This window comes from Anopheles darlingi, chromosome 2 (assembly GCF_943734745.1).
Source record: "Anopheles darlingi chromosome 2, idAnoDarlMG_H_01, whole genome shotgun sequence".
In the NCBI taxonomy this organism is placed as follows: domain Eukaryota; kingdom Metazoa; phylum Arthropoda; class Insecta; order Diptera; family Culicidae; genus Anopheles; species Anopheles darlingi.
In genome coordinates, this window is record NC_064874.1 from 21,077,092 (window position 1) to 21,091,415 (window position 14,324).

The 14,324-nt window shown below is 50.0% G+C and overlaps 3 protein-coding genes across 3 annotated transcripts in view; 1 reads left to right on the forward strand and 2 right to left on the reverse strand.

Annotated features, from left to right (window-relative positions):
- The window catches only part of LOC125948302 (RNA exonuclease 1 homolog), a 3,918-nt gene extending 2,495 nt beyond the window's left edge, over positions 1–1,423 (reverse strand). Inside the window, exons 1-2 of the mRNA XM_049674237.1 lie at positions 1,192–1,423; positions 1–1,124 (exon numbers count right to left, since the gene is read on the reverse strand). The exon at positions 1–1,124 is cut by the window's left edge and continues 111 nt beyond it. Coding sequence (XP_049530194.1) covers positions 1–1,124; positions 1,192–1,291 — 1,224 coding nt within the window. The 5' untranslated portion in view covers positions 1,292–1,423. The remainder of the gene's footprint in view (positions 1,125–1,191) is intronic.
- Positions 1,424–1,712: 289 nt separating this feature from the next.
- Positions 1,713–4,030, forward strand: LOC125948309 (acyl-coenzyme A thioesterase 9, mitochondrial-like). The gene is made up of 5 exons (XM_049674248.1): positions 1,713–2,012; positions 2,079–2,149; positions 2,380–2,625; positions 2,693–3,031; positions 3,093–4,030. The coding sequence occupies exons 1-5, from the start codon at positions 1,822–1,824 to the stop codon at positions 3,737–3,739; spliced, it is 1,494 nt and encodes a 497-aa protein (XP_049530205.1). The 5' UTR covers positions 1,713–1,821; the 3' UTR covers positions 3,740–4,030.
- Positions 4,031–5,436: 1,406 nt separating this feature from the next.
- On the reverse strand, positions 5,437–7,353 carry LOC125952036 (mucin-19-like). Its single transcript, XM_049681253.1, has 2 exons — positions 6,602–7,353; positions 5,437–6,463 (listed from the first exon to the last, which is right to left on the reverse strand). Exons 1-2 carry the CDS (start codon positions 7,351–7,353, stop codon positions 5,437–5,439), a joined length of 1,779 nt encoding a protein of 592 aa, XP_049537210.1.
- Positions 7,354–14,324: the final 6,971 nt, after the last annotated feature.

Below are 14,324 nucleotides of genomic sequence, written 5' to 3' on the forward strand. Positions count from 1 at the left end.
AGGGTTTTCGGCAAACATGTCGACCAAATCCAGATGCCCATTTTTGCCCGCATCCTTTGCGTCGTTCGGTTGTGTGTCGGGTTGATATTCTTCAAAAATCATTTTACACTGCTGCATCACATCATCATCGTCACTGTCCATATCAATGTCACTCGGTGGATTGTTGACCAGCTCTTGGTAGATCTCATCTTCCGACGGGTGTACCGTTTTCGTTTCCTCTGCTGCTGCAGGAGTCTCGGGAGCGGATGAAGGTTTCCTTTTCGAGGACGATGATGACGACGACGATGAGGATGTTTTATGATGTTCTTTACTTTTGCTACTACTTTTATGGTTACTGCTACTGTGATTGGAGCTCTTGGATGAGGAGCTTCTACTATGGGAACGCTCTTTGTCTGAAGACCCATGATGACGATCTTTCTCCTTATCCGAGGAGTGCTTCGAAGAATGGCTCCTCGAGCTTTCCTTATCCTTATCACGATGTGAACTTTTGCTGCTACTACTGCTGCTTCTGCTTTTGCTACTGCTACTGCTATTGCTTGCGGTAGAACGCTCTTTGTTAGAATACTCTTTGCTAGACGATTCAGATGATTTATGATGGGAAGATGAAGATGATGATTTGCGTGTGCTCGAACTGTGTCGATGGCTAGAGTCTTTCTTCCGTTCGCCCTCGTCTTTGGCAGAAGACTTTGACGAACGATGCGGTTTGCTCTCTTCCGTTGGAGGTTTTTCGTCCTTCACCGAATCCAATTTATTAGATTCCACACCATTCGTCCCATTACGGTCATGATCCGTAATCTCATCTTGCGGCGGTTGTGAAGGCGGCTTTTCTTCAACCGGAGTGGGTACATCTACGAGACCGTCAGTTTCTTTCACCTCTTTCGACGGGACGGTGGCTGATTGCTTGTTCGCTTCGGCTTCATCGCTTTTCCCTCCATTGCTCGCGGTTTGTGGTTGCTTGGCCAACGCCGACGGTACATATTTCGGCGCAATCGTAGGCATGGGAATGTACTCGAGCTTGGCCTTCTTCCGTACCGTAGCATCATTGTCGTCGCCATGGTCTGCACTGGACCGCGATTGATTGAGGAGCGACTTCGGTGTAGCGCTGTAGGTGGCGACAGGTGTTTCTGGAATACGAAGCCGACGAAGTATTATTGCATAGTCTTACGAATCCGGGGGAACACCGTGACTAACCCGCTTTGGCGTGCTTGAAGTGACAGTAGGGCCTGGTGCAGAGATCTTTCTCGTAGAAGGGGCAGTTGATGGTCCGGAACAGTCCCGTCGCGGGCAGCATCCTGCGTTACTGGAGCACACGGTGTAGCGCCGGTTGTCACGGCCACCGTCAATTTAAGGATTTCACCTATTCCGGCGCATTTAAATGGAGCAAAATAGACCCACGCTCCTTAATTATCCTTCTTCTCTTCGCTTTTCTTCGCTTGTTCTTCGTTCTCCGTTTTGTTTTCGTTCAGGAGCGGTTTGACAGCTGCCAGAAACGGCTATCTGGGCCGTTTACAGTAGAGGCCTGGGCGGTTTTAGGAAAGAATCGTTCTCTTTTATGAAAATTTTAACAGAATATCTTACAATTTTAGTGCCACATATTTACGAAAACCGATATACTTGCGGGACAACTACTTTTCCAATTTTAGATAAGATTTGGGTTGTTGGTTTTAGATCGGATTCCGATGCTATGTGGGATTATAGTGGGATGTAAACAATCCAGTGGGTGGCGGGAGGAAGCATTCCTTTTTAAGATCTCGTATTACTCATCCCGAAGATAGAAGTGCTGTGTGAATCGGTTTAGAAAGCCAAGAGTTCGTCACAAAAATGGCTCTTACACGCCTCCGTTTACCCAACGCTTTTTTGCGACAGCAGTTTTCCAGAAGTACCAGCAACTGTACCGGTAATGGAGAACGCAACGAACGGCTTATCAGAGTTGTCACCAGCGGCTGTCCTTTGATAAGTAACACGAAAACAACCCTGCTGCAGTCGTCGTCGTCGTCATTTGCAGGCCAAAGGTGAGCCCAACAGCGTGAGCGCTTAAGTTTGTCGTGAGGCCACAGTTTTTACTCTTCCGCTTGCAGGATGTACTCCAACATTGACTATCTTCGGGGTGATCCCAACCTGGAGTGCACGGCCGGAACGATGAACGATGGTAGGTAACGTGATGATGTCACAAGATAAGTTTAGGAATTAATCCTACATCACACTCTATGGCTGGCTCTAGTCATACGATAAGTCATGTGCCGCCGGGACTTTGACCCCCGTGACGATCGGATAAAGTCCTCCGGTTCACGATGACTTGACGAATCTGTTTACGCTGCGTATCGTGGGGTAGTTTATTGTTTACATTTAAACTCTAACCACGTGTTTTTCGTCCCATAGTTAAACAAACGATCATCAAAAAGTTGGGCATCGAAGTTGGCTACACTCCGTTCGTTAGCACGCGTGAGCATCTGGTAAAGTATGTGCCACATTCCGTGGAATCGCTACCAGCACGCAGCATGCAGGACTCCTTCACGTCGGCCATCATCCCACTAACGACGGACAAAATACTGAAGGATAAGTACGTCGGTTTCATGGGAAATGTACGAGTTGGCCGGCTTATGGAGGATATGGACATGTTTGCCGGTAAGGCGGGAGCGTCGTTTGCGACAAAAGTCAAAGCACTATAAGCAATTTCCATTCTATTTTGTAGTGTGGGTCGTTCATAAACACGTGCTGTTGCCGGATCTTCCGGAAGGAGTCTCACTGCCTTACACGTTCGTGACCGTGCTGGTGGACAAAATCGACTTTACCGATCTGATGCCAACACATGACGCTGATATTCGTCTTTCCGGGCATGTGAGCTGGGTTGGTCGAACCTCGGTCGAGGTGGTCGTATGGATGGAGCAGAGACTGCACGGAAAGTGGCGTAAACTTACGCGTGCCTTGTTCCTGATGGCAGCCCGTGATGCCACTAACACTAAGGCTGCCTTTATCAACCCACTCGTTCCGGCCAATGCCGAGGAGAAAGCAATATTTGATGGAGGAGAATGTAAGTTGCCATTTGGCTGTTACTTTACGTTGATCACTAACCTATCGCGGTCCGCTTTCAGCACGCAAAAAACGACGTGTTCAACTGCAGAAGGAAGATCTTCTGAAGGCTGAACCGAACGATTTCGAACAGCGAATGGTGCACGAACTGTTCGTCAAGTCAATCGACACCAAGAGCCGGGCGTTCAACAAGCGCATCCTACCGCCCGGGTACGTGTGGATGGAGGAGGCAACGATGGCCAACATTGTCTTCTCGCACCCGGAAGACCGCAACGCACACAACAAAGTGTTTGGTGGGTTTTTGATGCGGAACGCACTGGAACTAAGCTGGGCGCTGGCGTACAACTTTGCCAAGCGACGCCCGAAGCTGGAACGAATTTCGGATATCAGCTTCCACCATCCAGTGGACGTTTCGTCGATGTTGAACATGCAGGCACACGTGATCTATACCGATTTGCACTACATGGAGATAGTGGTGCTGGCGGATGTGTACGATGCCGTAACGGGTCAGCAAACGACGACCAACAGCTTCTTCTACACGTACTCCGTGGCCGAGCGGTTGCCGAAAATTATGCCCAAAACATACCACGAGGCTATGTACTATCTGGACGGGCGGCGGAAGTTCCGCTACGCTATGGGGCTCGATACGCCGAAGGCTGGACAAAGTGCCAGCAATCCGACAACCGAGGAACCTAAAAGTAAACTCTAAACGAAATGCTGCTGTTCCCACCTCTATTTAAGCCTTACTCTAAGCATCTACAATCTATGCTAAGTTTCTGAAGATAATTTATTTCTTAAAAACAATCCAATTCCAATTGGCAGCGCTTCAAAAGCAGTTTATGTTTTGTCGGTGAGGATCCGCTATCCGCAGATAAGATATTATTTTCACCTATTGACAATGTTGTTTACAGGGCTTTTTTATTGGTCTAATATAACGGAAAATATAACTAAACCTTTTACTGTGAAACAAAAACTTTCAATCCTTGTTACTCAAATTTAATCTTCGATGCTCCTGAAGGGTTTAAAAATTTAAACTTTATTGTGAATTGAAGCAAATGGCAACATGCATAAACCTACCTGTATTTGATACTCATGCACTTCGACTGTGTAAATGCAGCATTGGTAAAGACAAAGACAGGTCTTTATTGCGTACCACCCGATGGTTTCTCAACTGCTGAACCAACACGTCCTCCGAAGTAGTTTTTTAATTCACATTTATTTTGGATTTGTTAATAAAAGTCGCAATATTCGTAAACGAATTGATTACCTTGCTCAGTATAGCATCATAGCATGAGTTGGTTTAACGGATCTCTTTTGCTTACTTTTTTAGTTTTCTTTGTTTTGTTGGTTGGTTGGTTGTTCATTTCTTTTATTTAATGTTTTAGCGTTTAAGGTATGAGTTTGGTTTCATGTTGTCCATGCCTTTAAATGTGTGTACGATGAATGGTGGACATGCATGCAGGGTAGTTAACCACGGGGAGTAAGTGTTTTGTTAAGTTATGTTTTCTTTTTCATTCCGTTAGTTACATTAAACATTAGTTACCTCACTTTGCCCCATTTCTGCTGCCGATACGTGTTATATACATTCTAGTGCCAACCGAGCCACTTTCCTGGGCGATAGTATAAGGAACCGGCTAAGGGCACAATCATGCCCCTGCCACAGTTCATTTGATTAGTCATTTTCGCTGGATGCATCTTAGAAGTATATTTATAATGCAACAGCTCCGATCATCATCCGAGAGCCAAGTCCTCGGCAGGTCTGTTTATCGAGCACTCCTTACGATTAAACTACGATAGGTTAGTAGAATTTCTCTCATCTGCAACAAACAATTTTGATTATACTTTCGTCTGTGGGTTCTGGCTACAACTATCCTAAACGAGGGGGCGCGTTAATAAACTATCAATGTCGCGATATCAATCGATATTAAACTAATTTTCTCTAGACTAAACTCTAGACTACTCGCATCGCCCCGTACCCTCGCGCACGTATCTTACGACCTACCAATAGTATAGATCTCTGATAATATTTTACAAAATCAATCTTATGCTCGAGAGATTGTTTGTTAGTTGATTATATGGGATTTCCATCCAGTAACTCCTGACGCGCTTCTTCTCGTTTCTTCGTCGTCGGTTCCTCTCAAACTCGTCGGTGTTGGCCCAGAAAAGGCACACCGTATGACACTGATTAAATGTTCGCTTCAGATCGCTCCGAAGCACAAACTGCTGCTGCCGCTGCTGCTGCTCACATAATTCCCAGTGTGAAACGCGCTACGAATAGCGCTTCTGGCTCATTTACTCGTTACGAGCCGAGAACCAATCAGAACGACCGATCGATCCCGAGCTACAATTACTCCAACCACAGGAACAAACCGGTGCCGGGCGCCGGCTGAATCACGATCGATGGAATCATATTTCCGCCCGGTCCATCGTTCGTGGCTGAAACAATCGCCGTTTGGTGCTTCCGGCGCGTGTGGTAGACGAGCCCTCCGCTCCGGGACTCACAGCCTCTCCACCTCCACCCGGTTCATCGATTCCATCTTCCGCCGGCGTAGTCGTGGGCCGCACCGTACCGGTCAATCCGTCATTGTCAGCCACACTGCCAAGCTGGGACGTGGTGGTTGTGGTTGTGATGGCGTTGGGCACCGCCGGAGCTCGGTTACGTTTGGTGAAATGTTTGGCAGCCGCCGCCATCATCTGCGATCCGCGCTGCTTGAAGCTATTCGTCGTCGCTGTTGTCGTCGTCGTCGTCGAAGCACCACCTACCTGTTCCTTACCCCGTTGGCTACCCCGACCGTGGGCGGCCATGTAACCGTTGGTGCCCGTCCCCCCATTCGGTGTGTTTACGTCGTACGAGGACGATTTCTTTCTCATGATTCGAACGTTCTTGATGAAGGACTGGCTGACGGTGGAACCGCGCAGAAACTTGTCGCCACCGGCCACCGTTCCGGTGATGGGTGCCTGGCTGTCGTCGAGCTCGTTATCGGCGTCGAAGTCACCGTACCGTTGGACCGATACCAGCGCATCATCCAACGAGTCCGGTGGCAACTGGGACTCCTGGTGCTGCTGCTGCTGCTGCTGCTCACCTGCTACACTGGACCCGGTCGGTAGTCGGTGGTTCGGTTGCATCATCATCGAACGTCGATTGGCACCATTAGTGTTGTTGTCGAGGTTGTAATAGCGCATTGTTGTACTACCGGTGGTAGTAGTGGTGGTGTTAGTGGTGGATGTGCTCGCCATCGGTGATGAAGTAGTTACCGCCGATGGCATCGGCGCCGACGTCGGCGAGGAAGAGGAGTTGCTAGCATTGAAAAATACGTTCGGATTGTTTCTGCTGCTACTGTAGCCGGTAGTGGCGGGACTGGCATGTTCCATTCCACTGCCGGAACCGCCACCGAACAGACTCCACAGTCCCCGGTTGGATGAGGGGCGGGAACTGCCGGAAGCACCGCCGGTGAATTGATTGCGAGCCACCGATGGCATCGTATCGGCCAAGCTAGACGATGGTGGCTGCCGCTGCTGCTGCTGCTGCTGCTGCTGCTGTTGGTGCTGTTGGTGCTGTTGGTGCTGGAACAGTTTTGACTGCTTGCCAAAAGAGCTTTTACGGTAATCATCGTCTAGATTCAACGAATCGAAATTACTTGATTCATTCTCGTTCCCTGGCTGGTAGTGTTGCGGTTGCGAACCCGTTACCCCACCGACGGTAGCTGCCATGCTGGTGGTATTGGTGTGACCACCGTGGTGACCGAACGCGGAAGACGGGAATACGGCCACCGCCGACCGCGGAATGGCTGCCTGACCGTGGCCGTGATGATGATGATGATGATGGTCGCCTGTGCCTTGCTCTGAGTTAGTGTTATCAATATGTGTACCGCCACCCACCGTCAACAGTCGACCCCCACTGGCACTAGCCACTGGAGTGGAGGTGTGTCTTCGCAATCCCGTACCATGCGGGTCGGTATAGGAGAAGGAACTGGGAGGCAGATGATGATGATGAGGAGGACCGGTAGATGCGCCAAGATGGTAATGCTGATGCTGTCGCGGTGGGAAATTGGATTGCGAAATGGTTTCCGGACCGGCGGCGGCCAAGTGCAGCGGATGGTAGAGACCGCCGGACGCGGAGTGATCGTTCACCTCGGCCGATGATGTTGGGGAAAGGTTAGGAGAGGGAAGGATGATCTTATGGCGGTTAATCGTATCCGCACCGACACGCTTCACGTTCGAACGGTGCGATCGATACTTGGAGCTACCGCCACCGATCGTGGCCGTTGCATCGTACGGCTTTTCGGTGCGCGCTGAACCGAGCGACTGCCGTTGGCGTGCCATCGTTTCGAATGCATGGATCACGCTTCCGACGCGCGTCGTCACGTCAGGGATTCCCAGTGGACCGCTAAAAAGATCGCGCTGGTGGCGCAGCGTGCTAAGCACCAGATCGGCATCCGAAGCGATTGGTTCGAGACCGGTCGCACTTAGTTGCTGCAGACTTTGCTGCTGCTGCTGCTGTTGCTGCTGATGGTGTTGGAGATGATGATGGGCATGCAGCAACTCGACGTTTGTCGACTGTATTAACGGGTTTAAGAAACGGAAAGAACGAAGGAAAACGAAACGAAAATGGAAAATTATATAAAGAAACACGAAACAAATTTGAAGAAAATATAAATACAAAAAAAGAAAAGCAATAGAACGGAAATGTAAAACCATGCTGCCGACGTCGCATTGCGGGGACCCCCCCGCATTACTGTAACCGGATCCATTTTCATTTGAATGTTTGCTCGTCTCGTAGACAACTTCTCTCACGTCTTCATCAGGCCCCCCCCGGTATACGGTATTACATTTGCAAAAAAAAACGATTTATTTTCAATCAACAGTCCCGATCGGAATGAAGTAACCGACGGCGACAGGTGATGAATACCGCAAGCAGGTTAACAGAATTGCTCCGCCAAGAGATGATCCTCATATTTATTCCCCTTCCCCCGGAGCATGGCCGCACGATGACACAGACAGACATTTGACAGATGTGCGCCGTGCCATCGTAGCGTTTGTGCGAAATATGATTTGGTAAATGTGACCAACGGTGCTCACGAAACCGAAGGAAAGGGAAATCAAGTACAAACCGCCGTTGGCCGCGTGGGTCTCACGGTTCACCGCGATCTGGCGCCCTCTCCCCTGCCCTATGGCCAGGTTTCTCATCAACAAAAATTGTTTATTTCGGTGCGGCATGAGCGACTTTCAATTTGCCGGAGCAGCACCGAAGCCCCGGGTTTCGCAATCGGAATGAAATGAAATTCCACTTTTCTTTCGCTCGAGAAAAAGCTCCCGGGAGTAGGCCCTGCGAAGGCTCATCTTTTCGACACGCACCAGTACGCTTGACGGCCAGACCGGACCAGGGGTGGGGGGCCATCATCAGTCTTGCCATCGGCGAGGCATCTCTTCTTCGGCGTTCGGTCAGCCATTGCTTCACCATTGTTATTTTTGGATCAAAACCGGCATTCTCGGTGGTGAGTGTGTGTGTGTGTGTGTGTGTGTGTGTGTGTGTGTCCTGAAATGTTGACTTTACGGCCTTTCGTCCAGAAGGATCTTCTTTAACCCTGATTCTCCCTAGGGAAACGCGCACACACACACACAGAGGAAAAGAATGAGGGAGCGTGTGTCCAGAGGCTATCTAAATCCGATCCACTTTATGTGCAAGCATCCGGCAGCATCCTGCAGGTCGGTGATTTGCTAGCGCACGGAGAGAGAGAGAGAGAGAGAGAGAGAGAGAGAGAGACCGAGGCGGACATGTATTTATTATGTTGCTTGCCGTGTTGTGCACGAGGGAGGCAGCATTACATTTTGATTGTGCCCTTCGGTGTCGAAAACCGATTCGGAACCGAATTCGACGACATATTTCGTCGATTGCGTGCCATGCAGCCACTATCGTTTCTGGTGCGCCCGTATGTGTCTGTGCACACCGACAGTTTTGCTTCGCCTCGAGATAGGACGACAGCGATTGGGCTAATAAAAAGGTATGGCCGCTCACACCCATGTAGCGGCCGCGACCGGAACCGGAAGGCCGCGCAGTTCACGTTACGAAGGATTGCACATGTTGTAGCAGCACACCGGAGGTAAACATTCGCTCCTGGATGGAGTTCAATTTGCTTACCTTGACGCAGATCGAGACGAAATTGGCTTCCGATTCCGGCAGCCAACCGTGAAAACTATTATTTGACTCGATTTGTGTGGTTTTTTTTTCTTCTGCGGTGCCGAACGAGCAGACAGGGTAATCATTTCGTTTCCAATCTGACTAACGCTGAGAGGCAGCGTGTTGGGTGATATGGGTTGCTGGAGTATTAAAAAAAAAAAATGGAATTCCTCGCATGGGAAAGCTTTCGTCCGCCCGTCTGTACGTCTGGATGGTTTGGTTTTTCTTCAAACTTCAAACGAGCATTTCGCAATCGATCGATCGTAATCGCAGCTTATCATATGGAAAAGGCTGGCATTCCTTGCATTCGTTGCATCGTACCACCTCCCTGCGGCACAATAATGTTTCCCTCGATAACATTCAACGTTCAGCATTGGCTGCGAGATCAAAGACAATCCATCGAACGATTGGCAGCACATCGAGCATATCGCACTGCATGCAGTTATGTACCAGCCATGCATCCGTAGCGCCATCCTTTGTTTTGTTTTGGGAAGCCTCCTTCGTGTGCAGAGAGGAAAGGTGTGAAAAGCTATGAATTGAATTTTCCATCTAGCAGCCCAGCAGCCGTCAGGGTAGCATTGAAAGCCGGGAATCAATTACATCAGCTCAAACGTCCATTCCGGATCGTTCGGTGAGGGAAACATTTTCTTAAGACCTCATCCCCCGGTCCGGTCACGGATCGGTTCCCATAAGATAGAGCCCCACTTGCAGCAGCAGCAGCTGGCGAACCCATCGATGCCACCGGATTCGATGCATTCGACGGACCGCCAGTCGGAGTCGCCAGGAATGCCAGGATGCGGCATCATAAACATGATTCCGAGAAACCCAGCTCTAGGGCAATAAAAATTTCTCCGAGGATTGTGCCGAAAACCAAACTGGGGTGCCACCCGTATTGCTTACCGTATTTCATCCGGATTCCGGCATCCGGTGACGTTCGATTTCGTATCCGGCCCCGAGGGCTCCGACGGTCTAGACCGTCGTAGATTTTTGCGCCGAGAGACCGAGATGATTATCGGGATTTCGGGAGTGCACGTCGCACGTGGCCATTCGCCGCTACGCCAAACATTTTACGGTCCACTCGCACTCGCTCTCGACAGGCTTTTTCCTCGCCTGGAACTGGAAACCGTTTCGGAACATAAAATCAAAAGTTTTACGAGTCCTAGCGCGAGCGAGCGTGTGTGTGTGTGTTCGTTCGGGAAGGGGATTTTGGAGGAAAGCGAACCTTCGACTCCCGTACACCTTCTTCTCGCACGCGCTCTACCCACAAAATGAACCGAGATATGCTTGTTTGTCTAACGTGATCACCTTCGATAGCTTGGGTTTCGTACGAGGCTCCGCTTTGAGCTCCCACGGCTCAAAATGGCGCTACCGAGGCGAGCGAAACCCGGGGAATCGAACCCGGGAAAATCCTCATTTTGGGTTCAGCCTTAAAAAGCATAAGGTTGGTTGGTTGCGAGGAGAGAGGTTGTGGTTTCGGGATGAAACGAGAAAAGATCCGGTTGAAATGAAAACCCAACCGTGCTCCGTGCTCATCTCAGCAACCGTTGGCGGTGAAAACGAGCTCCCTCCCTGCCAGGTGTGAACATATCGGCCATCTTTGGTAGGGACGCGTGTGAAGCGTGGAGTGTCAGCGTGAAAGACACGCGAAAGAGATGATATTCAATCGCCTCCGGTGCATGACACGAGCGCGCGTGTTAGAAGATACCGTGCCATGTGGATTTGGTTTAAGTTTAAAGGAAAATTTCACCCAAAAGTTGCTATGCAAATGGAACAGCCTCGCGCTAGACGATCCGGAGCCGATCGAAGCTAACGATCGTAACGGACGCACGCCTCGCTTCTTGAAATGGGTTCATTAACTTTGCAACTCATCGTCAACACACACACAGAAACCGGTTCCTGCGAATAGGATATAGGACCGTAGTGGCCCCAACGCGCGGGTGTTTTCCGTGTTTTGCGAACGACTTTTTTTATTTAAAGGGAAAAATGCTTTCATCCGAAACACACACACACCGAGTGAAGTGGCAGCAAGTCAGCGGCAGGCCGTCTGTGTCTGTGTGTGTGTGACTTGTGTGGCCACCAAAGGCAACAAAATGGCAAAGTTTCAACTCACGCTTACGTCGGTACTTCGTGGAAAACACGTTTCACTCCGTAGCGTATGTGCTAGTGGGGGCGGGGCGTGTAAAATGGCGTTTGATTGAATCATTCGTGGGTTCCACGGAAGGGGTTCCAGAGCATTCTGCCAACTCATCGACCAACGCGTGACGCAAGACGTCTGGCAGTATCGGTAGTGTGTACGGGATAGCCAACACATGCATACAGCTGCCGATGCTACGTCGATCAATTATGATTGGTTCGATGGTGGTTGTGGTGATGCAGGTGGTGTAGGAGCACTCGATTGATGTTTGTCAGGTGGACGATTATGCACGCAACGAAAGGACCGACCGGCATGGGAAATCGGGAATTGGATTTCCATTTTTATTATTCGTCCGCACAGCCATGCAGCTCGATGCGGGTGCGGTACTCCGATCGATCGCGAGGAAAATGCAAATCATGATATAGAGATCGCACATAAATGTACTCAATATGGGCTCATTTGAATTACTAATGGCGGACGCGGGAAGGATTTACATGACAAATCACGCGATGATTATCACGGCACTACGATACAACTACCAGTATAATGACGAGTGTGGTTAAAACCAACAAAAAAAAAAAGGACAGTGTAGTGAAAACAAACGAAACAAAAAAGCGGACCAGCGGATCGCACGGTAATGGATATGTTGCCAAAAGGGGGGGTTGTTGTGTGCGTTTGTGTGGTGGTTTATGATTAAAAATAAATCATCTGCACCGATATAATCCGCCTCATAGATAAGCGCGACGATTGGGATTAGAGTGACGAAGGAGTTGCGCCGGAAATTGACTTTCGTTTTTTTCCGTCCTACTAATGAGCTGACCGTTGTTAATTAATTATTCGCATTCCATGACCCCAAAAGATTGCATCCACAAGACAACACGAACACATACGAGGACTCTCTCGATGGGTTTCATTTTTGGAACATCAGAAAAAAAGCTTCATTTTCTTCTCCATTCCTTTATCACCATCACCCCATCGAGGGGTAAAGATGAAAGGTAAGGTGTTTTGGTGCCCGAAACGAACGAGCTCGAACACCGAATGGAAAAACATTCCCGAATCTCTCGCATTCCTCAATCAGCTTCATCGGGTAGATGAGATCCGCCAGCCCATCCGGCACGACATCAACGTCCGTTGATCTACTCAACATTCTACTGGATCTGAACTCTGAACACACACACAACGGAACGGTGTGGAGTTCACCGACAACGGCATCCACTACTATCGCTTCGCTTCATCTATCAGACGGGGTTTTTTTTCAGCAAAACAGCATAAGAAGATGCAGAACAGTCCCGTGAGAGGACGGGGATAGTGATATAAGATACACTAGCCCTCCTCCTCCTTCCACCTTACCACCCCATACGGTAGCTCAAACAAAGCACATTCCACCTCAAATGTTAAAATGTTTACCCTGGATAGGCTACCGGGAGCATTGGCGTATGGCTTGGCCGAGGTGTCTTTGCTTTTCATCGTTCCCTTCGAAAGAAGCATCGGATCGCCTGCAGTCGATCCGGGAACAACGGCACAGAATCGATCATAAACCCGCCCGCGGGGAGGGGGAATGAAGGGATGAAGGGATGTCCTCATACGGGCATAAGATCCTTGCATTCCGAGCATATCACCGGTGTGCTGCCGGCAAATCGAAAACCGAATCGGAACAAACAGCGCACACCGGGTGCAGGAAGGTGCACACAACCGATGTAAACGGTGTCTCCTGATCTCGGTCACACACACACACACACACGGTACAGTTCGTCATGACAATGGTGCTATCCTTCGAACCACACCATCGCACCGGATGTTACTCCCTTCGGGGTTTCTGCGGAGTTGCTGGCGCAGAAAAAGCCGCTTCTCCATCGGTACCGATCCGGCTACTGGTCGTCCGGCATGCCAAGGATGATAGGATGGTCAAGAGGGGGGCCGAGAAAGCCGAGAACGAAACGGAACGCATTCGCTTCTTCCTTCATTTATCGACCATCGCCCAGAGGTTTCGCTCGTCGTTAGTGCGCTCCGTTGCAATCCGATTCTCGGTGAGGACCGGGCCTCCCCCCCCCCCCAGGGGAGGACGGGTGCCAGCGTGGCCTGGCGTGTCCATATGCGCAGGTGCTAGGCTATATCAAAACGGTGTTGCAGCAATGATACCATTAAAACAGTGTTTTGTTCTAACTTCTCTCTCTCTCTCTCTCTCTCTCTCCAATCGGGGGAGGATTCCAAGGTCCAATCGGGGGAGGAATCAGGGGGCCCTTCTATGGCCACGTTGCGTCGAGCAGCCAACCACCGACGGACGGTTGTCCCTTTGGGTGTTTCGATGAAATTGAATTGTCTAGTCGCTATCTATAATATCGAAATCAATTTCCCGTCTACGAAGCCAGCAGGACGCGCCGGTTAGCCAAAGGGAACGATGAGGACAACGACAGGCGACTTGGTTTCCTGGCATCGGGACAGTTGGAGTTGCTGTTCGGTTCGTTCTGCCTCGTTTGACACTTTTTGGGAAAGCGCTCTGTATGTGTGTGTGCGCGTGTGTGCAGGAAGAGATATGTGTGTGTGTTTGCTGCCACGTCCACGATTACTTTCGCCCTCCGGTCCGATCAAGTGTTGATAGAAGAGGTGCACAGGAGGGAACTAGATTTGAAGTATCTGTTTCGCTGATTCAATCTGTTTGCTCTGCGAAGAAGCAACGGAAATGGGGACGGGACGGGACGGTGGGGGAGCCGACTGATCATTGACGAAGGAAATCAATTTCCACCTTCGATGATTGGTGCAGGACGATGTAACACGCTCCCCCCGGGGGCCAAAGAGCAGCCACTACATCGAGATTGACACCGTGGCGCGTGAACGTGTACGTGTGTGTGTCATGTCCTGGCGTTTTGGTTGATTTTTGTGATCACACCGGCGATGCGACAAACCCATCGTTACGGCAGAGGATAGTGCTGAAGGGTGGATGAGAAGCGTCCAATTCGCTACCTGTCGATTGTTGCAGGTGCA

Bases quoted from the DNA above. Each gene is read 5' to 3' on its own strand.
- LOC125948309 (XM_049674248.1), top strand. From the start codon at position 1,822: ATGGCTCTTACACGCCTCCGTTTACCCAACGCTTTTTTGCGACAGCAG. The intron at 2,013-2,078 runs GTGAGCCCAACA...TTCCGCTTGCAG, and splicing joins TCGTCATTTGCAGGCCAAAG to GATGTACTCCAACATTGACT. The intron at 2,626-2,692 runs GTAAGGCGGGAG...TCTATTTTGTAG, and splicing joins GGATATGGACATGTTTGCCG to TGTGGGTCGTTCATAAACAC.
- LOC125952036 (XM_049681253.1), bottom strand. From the start codon at position 7,353: ATGGCACGCCAACGGCAGTCGCTCGGTTCAGCGCGCACCGAAAAGCCG. The intron at 6,464-6,601 runs GTTCCAGCACCA...TGCTTCCGGCAG, and splicing joins TTTGGCAAGCAGTCAAAACT to TTCCCGCCCCTCATCCAACC.